This window comes from Bradysia coprophila, chromosome IV (assembly GCF_014529535.1).
Source record: "Bradysia coprophila strain Holo2 chromosome IV, BU_Bcop_v1, whole genome shotgun sequence".
Lineage (NCBI taxonomy): Eukaryota > Metazoa > Arthropoda > Insecta > Diptera > Sciaridae > Bradysia > Bradysia coprophila.
This window is the reverse complement of record NC_050738.1, coordinates 2,596,069-2,614,022: the sequence shown is the minus strand read 5'-3', so window position 1 is coordinate 2,614,022 and position 17,954 is coordinate 2,596,069. Positions and strand designations below refer to the sequence as shown.

General features: G+C 39.5%; 1 protein-coding gene and 1 long non-coding RNA gene across 2 annotated transcripts in view; one reads left to right on the top strand and one right to left on the bottom strand.

Annotated features, from left to right (window-relative positions):
* LOC119066469 overlaps positions 1-17,954 on the bottom strand; it is a 226,056-nt gene that overhangs the window by 85,301 nt on the left and 122,801 nt on the right. Inside the window, 33 exon segments of the mRNA XM_037168975.1 lie at positions 178-556; positions 558-901; positions 973-1,296; positions 1,379-1,690; positions 1,941-2,258; positions 2,332-2,646; positions 2,711-3,034; positions 3,178-3,489; positions 3,556-3,879; positions 4,034-4,066; positions 6,175-6,411; positions 6,481-6,522; positions 6,686-6,778; positions 6,863-7,087; positions 7,148-7,417; positions 7,478-7,792; positions 7,859-8,233; positions 8,298-8,693; positions 8,789-9,280; positions 9,355-9,486; positions 9,555-9,743; positions 9,819-9,878; positions 9,997-10,314; positions 10,397-10,567; positions 10,632-10,715; positions 10,777-11,010; positions 11,079-11,255; positions 11,320-11,502; positions 11,863-12,081; positions 13,694-14,665; positions 15,234-15,311; positions 15,382-15,450; positions 16,231-16,374. Of these exon segments, the coding sequence (XP_037024870.1) occupies positions 178-556; positions 558-901; positions 973-1,296; positions 1,379-1,690; positions 1,941-2,258; positions 2,332-2,646; positions 2,711-3,034; positions 3,178-3,489; positions 3,556-3,879; positions 4,034-4,066; positions 6,175-6,411; positions 6,481-6,522; positions 6,686-6,778; positions 6,863-7,087; positions 7,148-7,417; positions 7,478-7,792; positions 7,859-8,233; positions 8,298-8,693; positions 8,789-9,280; positions 9,355-9,486; positions 9,555-9,743; positions 9,819-9,878; positions 9,997-10,314; positions 10,397-10,567; positions 10,632-10,715; positions 10,777-11,010; positions 11,079-11,255; positions 11,320-11,502; positions 11,863-12,081; positions 13,694-14,665; positions 15,234-15,311; positions 15,382-15,450; positions 16,231-16,374 (8,460 nt within the window).
* LOC119066483 overlaps positions 1-17,954 on the top strand; it is a 274,825-nt gene that overhangs the window by 197,690 nt on the left and 59,181 nt on the right. The window lies entirely within an intron of this gene.

The window sequence follows — 17,954 nt, the reverse complement described above, 5'->3', positions numbered from 1 at the left end:
GTTGGGATTTCATTCAAAAGGAATGCATCGCGTTCGTTTCTGTTGAAACACTTCGAGCTCGAAGTTCCTTTGACGAATATTTAAAAAGTCGTGAATTGGAGTGGATACAAACATCGCGAATTAAGCGAGCCGCAGATCCAACAAAAACGACAACGATTTGAATAGGCAATTTCTTACTTGGCACCGGATAACAACCCGAAAATGGATCACCAGTATATAAGTACTGACATGTACAAATAGGTGAATGATTTACAACAGTACATACAGTCGAAATGCCACAAGAGCCGACGCACGGATCTTTACAACGTTGATTTATGCATGCAAGATTAGCAGAACATTCAGAATCTATTGTACATTCAGGTCGACATTGTGGCGGTCGACCAATATAGTTTGGCAAGCACGAACAGGCTGATGTTTGACCAACAACGCGACAGTTGGAGTATGGTCCGCATGGATTCGGTAAGCAAGGATTTTCTGGCGGTTCATATAAGATAGGTCGTTCTACACCATAGATGAAAGTGGAAGAAAGAAACATGCATAGAAAAGTATAAATAAAAACACACAAAAAGCGACAGTTGAAGCTTACTTTCTTCGGGCAAGCATTGTACAAACGGATCACCACGGAAACCGGGCGAACAACTGCATATTGGATTGTGGTTGGTCACTTGACAACGTGCATTTCGTCCGCATACACCTGGACATGGATCTACACATTTTTGATTAATGCACGCTTTGTCAAGTGAACATTCCGAGCTAGAAGCACATTCTGGTCGACAAGACGGCGGTGTACCGATGTAATTACTCAAGCAAGAACAAACAGCATGACCGTTTATATTACGGCATTGACTGTATGGTCCGCATGGCGATGGATTACACGGTTCATCAATGGTAGGTTCAGGCACTACAAAAATATTGTCAAATTTAGTTAGGAATCAAGAGGACAATCTGTATTTCCGTTGATTTTCAACGTACATATCGGTATTAAGTGGCAGGCGCTTGACGGATTGCCTGTGTATCCAGCAAAACATGAACAATAGGGCGAATGATTAGCCACATGGCATTCAGCTGATTGGCCACACACTCCGGGGCACGGATCTTTACATTTGTTATTAATGCAAGCCCTGGATTTCGGACAGTCAGAGTTCATTACACACTCTGGTCGACATTCAACGTAAGGATCTCCGTGATATTCTGGTAGACAGACGCATGAACCAGCACCGTTACGTTCTTTACAGAGAGCATTCGCTCCGCAAGGACTTGGGTTACACGGTTCAGCAATTTCGGGTTCACGTTGAACTACGAATGGAAGAAGTTCAATTAATCCTCTCGCTATGAAAAGAACTTAATCGAAATGGAGAGATTTGATCGAGTTTCTTACTTATTGGTGTGCACGATGAGAACGGATCACCCGTATATTGTTCATAGCATACACAAAATGGTTGATGATTATTAACCGTACAAGTGGTGTAACTACCACAACTTCCCGGACAGGGATCTTTACATTTCTCATTGATACATGCTAAATTACGTGGACATTCAGAATCGAGTGTGCATTCCGGTCGACAATTCGGAGGGCGACCGACATAATTCTCAAGACATGAACAAACGCCAGTTTGACCGATCACACGACAATTGCTATTCGGTCCGCACGGACTCGGATAGCAAGGATCATCATGTACTACAGGTTTTTCTAAAAGAAGAAAATAGTTAACATGCAAAATAGTAACAACAATATATAATACATGGTGTAGGTGACAGCTGAATTGCACTTGAATAAATATACCACATGCTGATTTCAAGCAGAAAACTATATCATGCAAACGGCAGAGATTTATGAAAAACGCAACTCTGGCTAAAAAAAACGTATTTCCGCGTCAAAGCGTTTTATTCAAATCTAAATCAGCAGACGCCTACGGAAAAGTTGAAGCCCAAGGTCTTACTTTCTTCCTCTTTAAGACATCTCACAAATGGATCACCCACGAATCCAGGATTACAACTACAGATAGCATTATGATTGACGACACGACATCGAGCGTGCAAGCCACAAGTTCCTGGACAGGGATCTTTACATTTCATGTTGATGCATGACCGATCAAGCGTACAGTCGGAACTGACAACGCATTCGGGTCGACAATTCGGAGCAGCTCCAATGTAATTTGGTAAGCACGAACAGACGGCATGTTCGTTAACTGTTCTACATTGACTGAATGGGCCACAAGGAGATGGTACGCAAGGATCGCCGATGGGTTCGAATTGTACTTTAAAAGAAAATTGTGGACGGTTAGTTATTGTGTTCTAGGTCGAGATCGGATCAGTTCGGATTGATCTTACTTGGTGGTGGATTACACCGAACGAACGGATCGCCTATGTAACCGTCAACGCAATAACACGTTGGATTATGATTGGCAACTTGGCAGAGAGCGTTTTGGCCACATAATCCCGGGCAAGGATCAACGCACTTGTTGTTGCTACAAGCACGGTTCATCGGACAGTCACTATTCATGACACATTCGGGGCGACATTCAACATATGGATCGCCGAAGTATTCAGGAATACACGAACATGAACCAGCTCCGTTCCGTTCTTTACAAATAGCATTAGCTCCGCAAGGAGACGGATTGCAAGGATGTGGAATTTCAGCTTTAACTAGAATGTTGACAAAATGGTCAGTCCAGTCGAATTGGCTGAATTCATTTATGGATGTTCTTACTTGGAACGATTTTATGGCAGCCAGAGAATGGATCACCTTCGTATCCGACGCTACAAGTACACCGAGGTATGTGAGAATGTACGTGACATTCAGCATTGAACGCACATGCGCCAATACACGGGTCACGACATTTTTCGTTTATACATGCTTTGTTACTGGGACACTCAGAGTTGACCGTACACTCTGGTCGACAATTAGGTGGACGTCCGATGTAATTTGGTATACACGAGCAAACCGGCTGTGATTCGTGAGCTCGGCATACAGAGTTCGGTCCGCAAGGGTTTGGCAGACAAGGATTCGGATCGTCATAGATGATTGGTGGTTCTATAAATGTGATCGAAGTGTAAGTAATTGGGGCGTTGAAGTACGGGAGTGAAATTAGGAAGATGTATATTCAGTTACAAATAACATTTCCCTAAAGTCATTCGGAATTTGTATCGATGCAAAGATCGACTAAGATGTCTTACTTTCGCGAATACATTGCACAAATGGATCGCCCACAAATCCTGGATTGCAACTACAAATCGGATTGTGATTTGTCACACGACATCTGGCGTTATGACCACAAACACCTGGACACGGATCGACGCATCTTGTATTCACACAAGATTTATCCCGAGAACATTCCGAACTTGTCGTACATTCTGGCCGACAATTTGGCGGTCCACCAATATAATTTGGTTGACACGAACAAATTGCACGGTCATCGATTTCACGACAAATACTGAACGGTCCACATGGAGACGGGCGGCAAGGATATTGAGGTTCGATGTGTTCGACTGTAATATCATCAATTTGTTACAAACAACAGCTCTGCGCATATTTTAAGGTTTACGATGTCTTACTGATTTGTATTCGATGACAATCAACTAACGCATTACCGGTGTATCCACCGATACACGAACAAATCGGAACATGATTTGCCACATTACAGACGGCGTTTTGGCCACAAGTGCCCGGACAAGGGTTCACACATTTCGTATTGAAGCAAGCTTTGTCATGCGGACAATCGGAGTTCTGAATACATTCAGGTCTACATCCGATATATGGATCGCCGTAATAGTTTTGTATACAAGCGCAAGAGCCAGCACCATTCTGTTCTCTACATATAGCATTCGGTCCGCATGGTGACGGATTACATGGATGCACAATTTCAATAGGATATACAACTAAATATACATGAATCATGCAAAAAATAAATAATTAAAAATTAGGAAATATTTACAAAAAAGAAATTTCAAATACAAACTACATACAAAATCAAAGCATAGTATGTATATACGCAATAAATTTCTGGGAAAATATTTGATAAAAATGACTTACCCCTCTTCTCAGTACAGCTTGCATATGGATCACCTATAAAAATTATATTTAAACGATTGAGAATTTATCAACTAGTAAGAGTTCTGAGTTCTGTGCTGGAGTAGTTTTAAGAAATGGATTTAGTGAGTTAACAGTTTTTATTAAAAATAGTACATTATTACGTCCTTGTTTGGAGATTTTGGTTTTGCCAAGAGGGAGATTTGTCGCCCGAGCCGAAGGCAAGGGCTATAATCTCTCGTGGCAAGATAACAATCTCCAAACAATTACGTAAGGTATTTTCGCATGGTGCTGCAAGGAACAAAATTTCATGCCTTGGGCATAAATTTCCGAAATTTTCTCATAATTTAGGCTATCAGCATGAAAAGATGTATAGTTGCATCTGTTGTGTACGGTTTGTCGAAAAGTGCCTAATTGCTTGTTGCCCTCACTTCGTTCGGATTACAACTCGCGATATTCCCTAAAATGTATCGTCCACAACAGATACGTGGAGAGAAAATCAGGAAAATTTGAAAAAAATTAGGAATTTTCGTCAACTTAAAAAAAAACCTAAAGAAATTCCAAGATCCATCCTTAGATCCAACGTTTTTCGTCTAAATTATTCTAAACATAAGTCCATTATGCTTAGTCAAGTTTGTAAATACACTTCGCCCATATTGACTGAACAATCAATTTTTTTTTCCTATTTCACAATTAACACAAATAAGTTTTAATAAATAATCAGCTTAAAAATTGACACATAAAGTTTTTAACCAAAGAAATCACATACAAATTTGACATGAAAATGGCAGCTGGTCGATAGATTAGGAAAAATCTGAAGACGGTTCTTTATGAATTTGTAAACAATAATCCAAAAAAATTTCACTTTCAAAACAGATTTCAATTTAAAAACTCCCCCTGACTGAACAGAAGTCGGAAAATATGTCGAAAATCGAAAAATTGGGCGAAGGCTTTGTATACTAAAATAAGCTCTTTTATTTGAGTTATAAATCACTCCGCTGGCTGGATGACGAAATCAGCACAATAATTCATTAAAGTTTCCTCTACACAGAAATCTTTGAAGGGGGTGAGGTGTGGTTTTATAAGCGCTAGTAATCATCTGCATATCAGTATTAATCTCTGCCCTGGTGCGAATTTTTTAAAGAAATTTTCTTTGAGAAATTGGAAAAATTTAAGAAAATTTTAAGAAAGTTTTGGAAAATTAAAGAAATTTGAAAAAAAAAAGATATTTAAGGAGTTTTTGGGAAATCTTTGAGAAATCGATTTTTAAATGTAGTCATTGCATTGTAAGGTTCTCTGAAATATTCTTATACTATGGACTCGCAGCATTATCCGACTTTCAAAGCAATAATAGTCAATATTATTGTTGAAATTAGGTTGAATTTTTAAATTGATTTTAAAATCTCATACAATATGAGTCATGTCAACGCACTTCAAGCAAAAGTGCTATTAATGACAGCTGCCAAATAGAGTACTATTTTGTATGAAATTTTATCCCCACTCTATTTACAGTGTAAAATTTTGTATGGAACACTGTCATGTTTCAGTGCCCTATTTAGAGTATCACTTTAGCTTGAAGTGCGTTGGTCATGTCAGTACGAGTGCTGGATATTTTTTTCTTCAATAAATTGTACTTTTACACCGTCTACAGATTCTTTGCTTAAAATAATGTTTTCTCTCACAATTTAGAGAGTTTGTTGTATGTAAGCAATTGACAACGCGAAACGAAAAGAGGAATTGAAAATTACGCACAAAATGATACAGTCGGTGACATTGAAATCGGTGACGCATTTGGTTTCAGCTGATCCACTCATACAAAAGCTCTCATACTGGTTTACACAGGTACGTTTAAAGGAGTAAAATCACTTTGTTTGTATGAGTAGATCAGTTGAGAAACAGCTGAAACGAAAGGTGTCACTTATTTCACAGTCGCCGAGAAAGGTAATGAGTGTCTGCAATACAGACTCTGCATCTACTTTAGATTCAAAGAAACCGCATATTGGTTGATCATAACACTCATTTCAAGCACGTTGTTTGATTTCTATTTTTATTTAGCACTAAAAACAACTGAGATAATTCTCTCGCAATTGGGAACTGTTGGTCTTCTTACACTACATTTAAAGTAACAAAAACACTCCACTTACCTTCATAACCTTCGATGCACGTACAGATCGGTCTATGATTTTGCACGGTACATCTTGCAGACCAGCCGCAAGAACCGATACAAGGATCAACACATTTCTGATTCTGGCACGCTCGGTTCGATGGACAGTCTTCATGAATGGCACATTCGGGTCGACAGTTCGGCGGTGCTCCAAGCATGTCACGGGCGCAAGAACATACGGCACGGTTTTCGTGTTCACGACATTCGGAGTTGGGGCCTAATGATAAAGCGAAATTGATTTTTAATCATTTTGAACGAGTTTTCCGCTTAGAGGGTTGAAACTTACCGCAAGGACTTGGTTGACACGGGTTCACTGGTTCGTGGTGGACTGGAATGGAAATTTTGGTTTTAGATTTTAGACACGAATTCAAATCGGATGAATTAACAAATCAAAATTGAGATTTCCCTTGAGCAATTGAAGGAATATTGAAACCGTGAACTTCGGTGAAATTGATTGAGAAATTAAGTAGGAAAATCTTGAAGCTACTCACTCATCGGTACACATTGTTCGAACGGATCGCCGACATAGTTATTTGGGCAACTGCAAATCGGATTGTGGTTCACTACTTGACATCTTGCTCCAGCTGGAAATAAACGGAGAAAATATTTGATTAGTTCACCGGGCACAGTTTCCGCACGACTAAACGTCGATGAAAACGAACACTAACCTCCACAAGTTCCAGGACATGGATCCCTGCATTTTTGACTAATGCAAGCAAAATTATGATCACACTCTGAGCTAACAACACATTCTGGTCGACAGCCAGGCGGTGATCCCAAGTATCCGACCTTGCATGAGCAAATTGGACGATCGCCTTGCACGCGGCAATTCGAGTTCGGACCGCACGGTGATGGTTCGCATGGATTTTTCGGTGGTTGACGTGATTCTTCCTCTGCAAAATAGAAATCGTTTCAAATGCATTCGTTCGACAAACTGAACCGAATAAACTCACTTGCTCGGCAGCCAATAAATGGATCGCCTTCATAGCCTCTCTCGCAAGTACAAACGGGGATGTGGTTGACAACAGAACATTCAGCATTTTGTCCACAGACTCCACGGCACGGATCACGGCAATACTGTTTGATGCAAGCCAAATTGCTGGCACAGTCAGCATTGAATACACATTCGGGACGACAACCAGTTGTGTAAGCGTCACCAATGTATGGTGGAATGCATGTACATCTGGCCACACCGTTGCGTTCCGTACATTCAGCATTTTCTCCTGCAATTCATTCGTTTGATTAGAAAAATCGATAAAATCAAAACATTTGAATCGAAATACCGCAGGGAGATGGCACGCACGGGTCTCGGACCTCAACAATTGGCTCCGGAATCCTGTTACAGCCGATGAAAGCGTCACCTTGATAACCTGTTTTACAGCTACAATAAGCGGAATGGGCGACGACATGACATTCGGCGTTTGGTCCGCAAGAATTGATGCAAGGATCTTGACATTTTTCACGTATGCAGGCCTTGTTCTGAGGACAATCATCACTGAGAACACACTCTGGTCGACAGTAGGGCGGACTTCCAATGTAATTTTCAACGCACGAGCACACTGGTCGGCCTTGTTTGATTTGACATATCGAGAATGGTCCTGTTAAGTCAACGATCAAACGAAATTAAATCGAAAATTCAACAGGGAATGAATCAGTGAACTTACCGCATGGTGACGGAGAGCATGGATTTTCTGGTAGATTTGGTTCCGGTGTTCTTTCTTCCTCATAAACACAAGACACGAACGGATTTCCTTTGCCATTAGGACAGCTACAGATTGGATTGTGACTGATGACTTCACAACGAGCTCCTACTCCGCACGTACCAGGGCATGGATCGATACACTTAAGATTAACACACGCACGATTCTGGGGGCATTCGTAGCTCGCTGTACATTCTGGTTGACAAACTGGTGGACTTCCACGGTATCCAGGTAAACAAGAGCACACTGCATATCGGCTTTCGGACACCAAACAACGACTGTTCGGGCCACACGGTGAGGGTTCACATGGATTAATTGGTGGAACTTGTTGTACTTCTTCTGCGATTGGAATTAGCAATAAATCAGAACGTTGTTGTTGAGCGTTATACCTTATTGAACCTACCTTTGACACATGAAACGAGTGCATCGCCAGTATGATGTGGTGGACAATAACAAACTGCCACATGATTAACGACTTGACATTGTGCATTGACACCACAGGCTCCGATGCAAGGATTAACACATTTCAAATTGGAACATGCTTTGTCTGCCGGGCAATCAGGATTGATAACACACTCCGGTCTACATCCACTCAACGGATCGCCATAGTAGTCTTTGAGGCAAACACAGGCCAAAACACCGTTTTGTTGGCGACACTCGGCGTTCGGTCCGCATCGGATGGTATCACACGTTTCTGGTTCATCATCGATGACCGAGCAGTGAGCGAAAGGATTACCGTAAAGTCCTTGTGGACACGTGCAAACCGGATTGTGATTGTACACGGAGCAAATGGCGTTTACTGTCGAATGAAATTTTCGATTAACTTTAATTCGTAAACAACGGATAGGCCTGAACGGAACCACTTATCCCACTTGAATGGAACTTTTAATTTACCTCCACAAACTCCTGGACATGGATCCTGACATCTGTTCCGTATGCAAGCTTTGTCGAATGGACAATCTGTGTTCGATAGACATTCAGGTCGACATTGTGGATCATTGTACGAATTCGGTCCGGCGCATGGATCACACAACGCAACATTATTTCCGTACACATTACAAACGTTATTGGCACCACACGGATCGGAATGACACGGTTGCGATGTTGTATTCGTAATTGGTAGGCAATGGATGAATGCATTGCCCATATAGCCGTTTAGACACGAACAAGTTGCCGTGTGATATGATACGCGACATTCAGCATTTATACCGCAAATGGAACCGATGCAAGCATTCTCACACCGTTTGTTGATACAGCTTTTGCCTTGTGGACAATCTGAGTTCAATACACATTCTGGTCGGCAACCGGTATGTGGTTCACCCAAGTAGTCAGGGAGACATGAACAAACGGGACGATTATTGAGCACAGTACAATATGTATTCGCTCCTGGTAGGACAGACGTACGCAAACGTAAATTATTGGTCACAATTGGAAAGGTCAACTGAAAGTGCGAAACTTACCGCAAGGACTCGGATTGCAAGGTGTATCCTGGGGTTCATCTTGAGCATAGCACTGAATCAACGGATTGCCAATCAGACCTCGTTCACAGAAGCACACAGGATGGTGTTTCTCGACTTTACAGTAGGCATTTGCTGTTGAACAGAATCGAATTTCGGGAGTTATTATCAATGCGAAATTCTCAAGAAATTGATACGCTTACCTCCACAAGAGCCAGGACATGGATCGCGGCATCTGAAACTAATGCAAGCCTCTTGGAGGCCGCAATCGTCATCAACCAAACACTCATAGCCATGACATCCAGTTACACTTGTTGGATCACCGCCTAGACCATCCGGACATCTGCACATGCTTTGACCATCAGGAGTAACAATGCACTGTGCACCTGGACCTAAAAATTAAAGAGCAAAAGTGTTAGGAGACTTTCGGTTTTGTTGTTTTTCAGTTGATAATGAAACGAACGTACCACATGGATTTGGTTCGCATGGACTTCTCGGTGGTTCTCGGCAACCGACGTATGGATCACCTGGAAGACATTTCAAACGATTTTTTTAAAAGGACGACAAAGTAGCAGTTTACTTCACCTCAAAAGGACTAGTTTCTGTGTGATGATCGGATCACAATCAGAATATGAACAAACTTACCAATGTAACCTTGCTGACAGAAGCACTGTTCGCGATTATTTGAAACATAACAATCAGCATTCCGTCCACAAGGGCCGGGTTGACAGAGTTCTTGTGTGACAATTGGAGTTGTGCATTCCCTGAACGGATTTCCGACTAGTGGTTCCGGACATGAACAAACAGGATTTCGAGATGAATCGCACACAGCACCAGGACCGCAAGGATTTGGTTCACATGGATTTTTGGGTTCAACACAGCCACGTATTGTGTTTGGTGATTCGATATAGCCGGGAAGACATGTACACTTGGCAAAACCGTTACCCAATATCGTACATTGAGCTGTTGAAGTAGAATGGGAATGTTAAGCGTAAAGAGTTCTTGTCTCTGTTGTTATTAAGCAACGACGAGCGTTTTTACTTACTGTTCGGTCCGCAAGGTGATGGACTACATGGATTTTGTGGCAGTGCACATGGAGTTTGTGGAGGATTGCCTTCGAATTCTGGTAAACAGAAACAAAGTGGTTGACCGTTGACACGGCGACAGCCACTGTTCGGGCCACAGGGATTCGGAGTACATTCATCACCTTCAGGAACTGGTTCGGATAAATGTGATTTAGAAAAACAAATCCGATTTTTTAACATTTCGTCGACACTTACTGCAATTCTTGAAAGGATTTCCAGTGAGTCCTTTTGGACAGAAACAAATTGGGTTACCACGATCCAATTCACACAATGCACCAACTGTTAGGAGAATTTTTTTAGATCAAAAATAACGTTCACTGTCTGTAAGCCGAAAACAAACCTCCGCAAGGATTTGGATCGCACGGGTTCTTAGGAGGTTGACATCCACTTTTACCATTGCCAGAATATCCGGGTGGACATTTACAAGTTGCTCTATGATTAACGACATCACAAAGTGCATAGGCACCGCATTGGCATGGAGAAGCACACTCTCCATTGATACAAGCTTCGTTTGAGCTACACTCCGAATCGGAGCGACATCCTTGCAGTTGATTGCACTCAATGTATGGGTTACCTAGTCATTTTACGTTAAGTTTTAGTTTGGCATGACAAATGAATCAGCGTAAAAAGTGGTAATCTTACCGACAAAGCCTTGATAGCATCGACATTCAATACCGTGATTAACGGGGAAACATTCAGCATTGTCACCACATGAGTCTTCCAAACAAGGGTTGATACATATACGATTCAAACGGTCACAGAGTTTGTCAGGTGGACAATCTTCGTTGTAATGGCAAATGTTCGGCAGGTAGGTATTGACTACATAGTTTCGAGGACGGTTTAATGCAAATATTCGCTAAACTGACAATCCTATAACACAAACCTGGCTTGCATCCCACATAGCCGTCGCCGGCAAGACCTTCGCGACAACTGCAGTCTGAGCCGTGGTTCACATTGACACAGACCGCATTGTAGGCGCATGGATTATGTACATCACATGGTCTTTGACACATGTTTGCTATACAGGCCTCAGTGTGAGGACAATCTTCGTTTCGTGTGCATTGCACTGTGTGTGCGTGAAATGGAAGAAAAAAAAGAAAAAAAAATTGCAAATGGTGAGAGTGTGAGCTTCACGGTGATATAATACATAATTTGTCTGGATGTTGCATAAAATTCTGTGTACCGTTGTTGTTTGTGGGTCAAAATACAATTTACAAAATCAAAAAAAAAATTTACAAGAGTATTTACATCGGCGGAAATACAATTGTACAGTCGACTCATTTCTTAATTTTTTAGTTGATCTTAGCGGATGAGCAAATTTAGTCAAATTAATTAATTACTTTTGGAATGGTGATAGTGTAACGCGATGTATAATTAGAGTTTTAAAACGAGCAGAGTTAATAACATTAAAATTGTGTTATCTTACGTGGCAGAACCGGTGTACACTTTACAGCTGGATTTCCTTGGTATCGATCCGGACATGAACACATCGGACGATGTTTGATTGCTTTGCATTTAGCCGACGGTGCGCAAACACTATCCATTTCGCATGGATTTTGGCAAAAACCGCGATAACAGGTTTCCGTTTCGATGCAATCATTATCCGATTGACATGGATCGAATACTTTCGTTGTTCCGCTGGGTTCTACTTGGTTTTAATAGTTTGATTTTAGGTTAAATGAATTTCGTTTTTTAATGAGTTAATGTGATTTGGTTGTTGGGTTTCGTTTTAAGTTTGATATTAAATTATGATGAAAAGTTGAGACGTTGTTTAATTTCAAGTTTAGTTTTTTAAATAACAGAACAATAATTAGGATGAGACAACTTGCTCTGTATAGTAGTTACAGGAACCTTCATTTCAGCCTACTTCAATTTAAGAGCAATGATTCCTCGAGCTAACGGTAAATACTGCGATTTAAACAAATAGTTCAAGCAAAAGTGTTCATTGCCATCAGCGACAAAAAATCGTTTAAACGGAAAAACTATGACGAAGGTTCCCAAACGTACCATAGAACAATGATTTTTTTAGGGGGGTGGTGCAGGGCCTACTTTTTAGAAACTTTTAGAGAAAATCGAGAAAATCAAGAAACTTTGAGAAATTCCAGAAACTTCGAGAAATTCAAGAAACTTCGAGAAATATTTCTTGAATTTCTCAAAGTTTCTTGATTTTCTCGAATTAGAGAAATTTCAAGAAATTCCAGAAAATTCAAGAAATTCGAGAAACTTCGAGAAATTCAAGAAATTTCAAGAAACTAATTTCTCGAGTTTCTTGAAGTTTCTCGAATTCGAGAAATTTTAAGAAATTCGAGAAAATTCGAGAAATTTCGAGAAATTCAAGAAATTAGTTTCCAAAAAGTAGGCCCTGGGGTGGTGGGTGTGTTACGGATAAAGTTATCCTTCTAATTATTCTGGTTAATTGTCAAATTTCATGAATCTTACAGTGAACGACATCTCAAATGTCTCACTGTCATTTTTTTCAGAGAATGTCATTGTGAATTTGCAATGACACAATAAAATTCTCAGAAAAATTTGTCAGTGAGACATTTGAGATGTCGTTCACTGTATAACACATTAACCGCAGCCAAATATTTGAGATTAACCTTGCTAATATTCGATTGAATGTTCTAAGCGAACTATCGAAATCGGTGAACATTTCAGCAAGTTTATTTCCAGAAGTTTGACCTTGGCACAGACATGATTGTGAGGATTATTAGAAATTAATTTGTTTGAACTTTATGCAGAAAAATTGTCGACATTTTTTTAAAAATAACCATTGAACTAAAGTCATTAACTGTTCAAGCACCACGCACGGTAAATCGCCAAAAACTTTTTAGGACTACAATTCATAGAATTGACAGTGTCACTTCGTTAAACGTCAACATTAAGCTTAATAAAGAGAGCTTTGAAAGCGTTTGTTCGATTAAACATTTGGCCTCTCTCCTGGACGACTGTCTTTTGTATCGTTCCCTACACAAATGTATGTACAAAAACAAACCAAACACAACTATTATCCTTGGCTTCGTAAAATAAAATAGTAAAAATTTTGTATATATACAACAGGGTGCAGTGTGAGAAATTGGAAAAATATTTTTAAGTTAACGACTCTGATGGCTCGTTTACCGAAAAGCTTTTCTGTACACAAATAATTAAAAATTCAACTACAGCAAATAAGCCATCGTCGTCTCTAAATTTTTGTTAATAAAATTATTAAAGTTCTTCGTTAACGAGATAGGGATAGAAATATTAATTGAATATACCTTTTATACAGTTGATGTTATTGTTAGCATCGCATATTGTTAAACAACGACCATCCACACACTGTTCTTTTGCAGTGCAATCGGTGGTGCGGTTACATTTTTTGGTTATTGCATTCGTTACCGAATCGATTATTGCGATTTCTGTGCGAGCAACGGCATCATCATTAGTTGTTAGTATTGTCGATGCATCGGTTGTGGTTTCGGTGACACCAACAGTTGTCCGCGTTGTCGATTCATCTTCGTGCTCTAATGATGTATCAATTCTTGTGGTTTTTCTCGTATTTTCTGAGTGCGTTGTCCCATCAACACTTTTCGTTGTGTCCATCATACGGAATGAATCATCCGATTCAGTTGTAGGCTCAAAGCTCATGTTCACGGATTTAGTGGTTGGTACATCTTTCGCAGTGGTTCGATTAGTTGAAACTTTTACCGTGGTTACGGTTGTTGGTGTAAATTCAGAAATAGGTTCAGTTGTAATATCGGACTCGGTGGTAGTAGTTACATCAATTGTAGTTATCGGCTCAGTTGAAGCGCCAGGCGATTTTGACGATTTAGTTATAACCGAATCGCTGCGCGTAAAATCTGGTTCATTGTCAAACATAGTTGTAGCATCTGTACTCGATTGAGTGGTTGTTATGTCGCCACTTTCCGTCGTAGTGGTAACGTTATCATCGACAACACTAGAGAATTCATTATCATCCAATCCAACCGTTGTTCTCGGATACGTGTCTGTGATATTGTTTTCGCCAACTCGTGGGCCCTTATTCAATCCAGTTTCGTTTGAATCGTTCGCTTTAGTCGAACCGACCGTCGTCCGTTCCACGTTCATCGTTTTCATGGTTTTCGTTTCGAAGTTTTCGAGATCATTTTCCGTTGTCGTTGGAATTGAATTAGTAATTTCAGTGGTGGTTAAGGTACTATCGGTTTGGGTTACTTCGGTTAATGTTTTTGGAGTGGTAGGTGTTGTTTTGTCTATATACAATATTTATTACAAAATTAATTTTCAAATTAAAAATAAATTGAGAAAATAGTCAGCAAAGCACCAAGAAAAAGCATTAGAAATTTGGTTTAATTGTGGGGGATAGTGTGAGTGGTAGAGTAGCAAAATCATAAAAAAAATGAAAATGTTAATTTCTCGTGTATTTACAATCAATAATTGAGACTATAAATCAAAGCGACGTGATTGGTGTTAATAAAAGGAAAAGAAGTAAAATTTTCTACAGAGAGAAATAGTTGTGTGGCGTCGTTCTGATTGAGACCTTTCGAAAGAGATGTTTGTACAAAATTTCATTTTTGTTTATCAAACCAATAAAAAAGACGTGTAATTCCGTCCTGTAAAATTTACAATCTCAGTGATCGGTTCTACCGCTAAAATTTGTATGTAAAAGTGGATGGACACATGCAAAAATTTTTCACACCTAATTGTTTGTACGTATTCAGGTGATGTCTCCAAAATGTTTTGTACAGAAAAGTAATACAGCGATGGGATATAAACACAAGTCTATAACGAGGCTATCACGTCTGTGAACGAACCACTTACCTTTTATGCACGCTCCGGTGATCGGATCGCATCGCACACCTGGTGGACAATGTTCGCAACCAAAGCCAGGATCACGTTCTATTGTAATGAATGGAATTTAATTTTTAGTAAAAGATCTTTACAGATGGCAGGGAAAGCGAAAACTTACGAGATAAGCAGTTGCAGCCATCGCATTTAGCTTCTCCATGACAATCTCTATCGGTTTGGCATTCGCAAACTGTAGTGACACAAACAAAAAACGTTTGTTATTGGTGTACAGGTTTCACTAGAATATCTTAACTATGGTTCGAGGGACAGATAAACATAGAAAATGCTTTTGTACTCAAAACAATAATCCTCAAATTCGTTGAAAATCCTCATAAAAAATCCTTGAAAATCAATGGAAATCCCCCAAAATCCCTTTGAAGGTTTTATTTTAGAAAATCCCTTTTCACTCAAAATATACGATTATATGCCCTTCTCTAGGGTCAGTGCTAATATTGAAGCAGCGAAAGGATAAAACATTTCTAGGTAAATTTCATAAAAAAACGGATTCTTGTCCCAAGAAATTTTGAATTAGGATTTTCACCAACGATGCTTGAGACCGCAAAAGAAACACGTTTTGTAGTACAAGTTTAAATTCTGCCCGAAAATCAAAAATGCCCCTCCTGCAGTCTATAAATCGAACCAAAAGTATTCGATGAAAGTCATTTAGTATTCCCATTCGTTAAGTTTAAAGCTCAGAATAGGCAAAATCACTTTAGAAGTTCGAATCAGGCCAGGTCATTTAAGAAAAAGAAGCAGACCAGACCTAAATTAGATTTCCTTTAAAGTAACCAGGAATCGTCTACATTTAGGAATAAGGTGAATAAGGTGTAAGATTGATATGACGTTCAGGTCAAAACAGGTTAATGTATTTTCTTATCAACTTCAGGTGAGCCTTTCCTAGCTTAACTCTACTCTAATAATTGGTTTGGGCCGGTTCTACAATGCATACAATCAACGTAACAATACTCACCCTTCAAGCAAACCGGTTGATGATTCTCCACGCGACATTCTTGTTCGGCTGAACATAGATCAGTAAATTTGCATGGGTCAACACAAAGTGCATTAATGCACGCACTTTGCAATGGACAGTCCGAACTTGACGTACATCCAATTTCTGGAATTTACACAATAAAGTATGAGTATCATCGGGAAAAATGCGAATTAATTTCGTCTCCACAGTCTGTGTAGAGAACGTGGTGGTTGTAAGCATTAAGAATTTTGATTTAAGTTAAGTTTGGTGTGTCTTATAATCAAAATAATAATTTTGTTTCAAAGCTTTCATGCAAAGTATACATATAATAACAAGCAAAGCGGTTTGTACATTCGACATGCATTTAAAATTAATTGAACATGCAATTGAAGCAATGTAATAATGTTACCATCACCAGGTGTGTGTTTTTAAATTAATTTACATATTTTACATTAAAAGCATTGTATTTACACTTGACCTGTAAAATAAACTTGGAATAAAAAGATGTTTCGAACGAAAAGTCTTCATACTTCTTCGAATGACCGAACACTAAATTTAACTTAGAATATTGTAGAGCGTAATGGAAGCCTGTAGTGATATACCCTATATTGAATTGAATATTTGTGATTCAATCGTATCCTAAAATCACAAATACGAAAATGATTCCTATGAATGTCTACCAAATACTTAAAGAAACTCATCGTAGAGCGATCTTTCTTTCCGAAATAAATGATTCATGCAGGCTGCAGTAAAATTTTCTGCAGTAAGACAATGAGCTGTTTAATTGTCGCAGAACAACAACTCATTTATAACAGCAGAACCACCGACATTCGCATAATGAAGGTACATCTTCTTCTTGTTCAACCATTCACATAAATTTTGATATATAAATAAAAATACAGCTTGCAGCACTAGAATTGATTCAAAAGTACTTAAAGGTGATCATTTATCACTGACGACAAAAAAATGATTGAGCTGTAGATCAATGTTAGCATTCAATGCCATCAGCAATTTCTTGTATCACGCGTCATTCAGCTTTTTATAATTCGCGCAATTCAAATGCTTTACCTGGAATCGTTCGACAATTTGGTGTAGTACTGACGGTTGGTTGATTGTTACAAAGGCATATGGCGTTGTGGTTGGTGGATACACAGATTTGGGATTCGGGACAAGGATCATAGTAATAACACGGATTCGTACAAACATTTTGGATGCATGATTCAGATTCTGAGCAATTGAAGTTGTGTGTACAGAATGTAGTTTTGCGGTACGTCGAAGAGTCTGGAGAGGATGTTACAAACGTAAACGTTTCTGTTACGTCAGTAGTATTCGAATCGAGTAGTGTGGTCGTTTCTAACGAGTCAACATCAGTTGCGGTCGCATCAGTAGTCAACCCTGATTTGAATTCCAAAACAGAAGTAGTCATTTCATCAGTGGTACTGAAAACCATTTCAGTCGTAATCCTATCCGTCGTACTATAAGATGACGGTGTTATTTTAGCGTCGAAATCCTTAGTGGATGTCTCAACCACAGTGCTAAAGTATTCATCAGTGACATTGCTAACATTGCTAGCGTGAAGTTCTTTCGTCGTTCTATCAGACGACTGGATGGTTGACTTGTCCATAAACGCATCGAAAGTTGTGACTTGAATCCTTTGAGTTGTGGTTTCAGTTTTTATAGCAGTATTGGATTCGGAATGTAGATAATTAATTTCAGTAGATGTT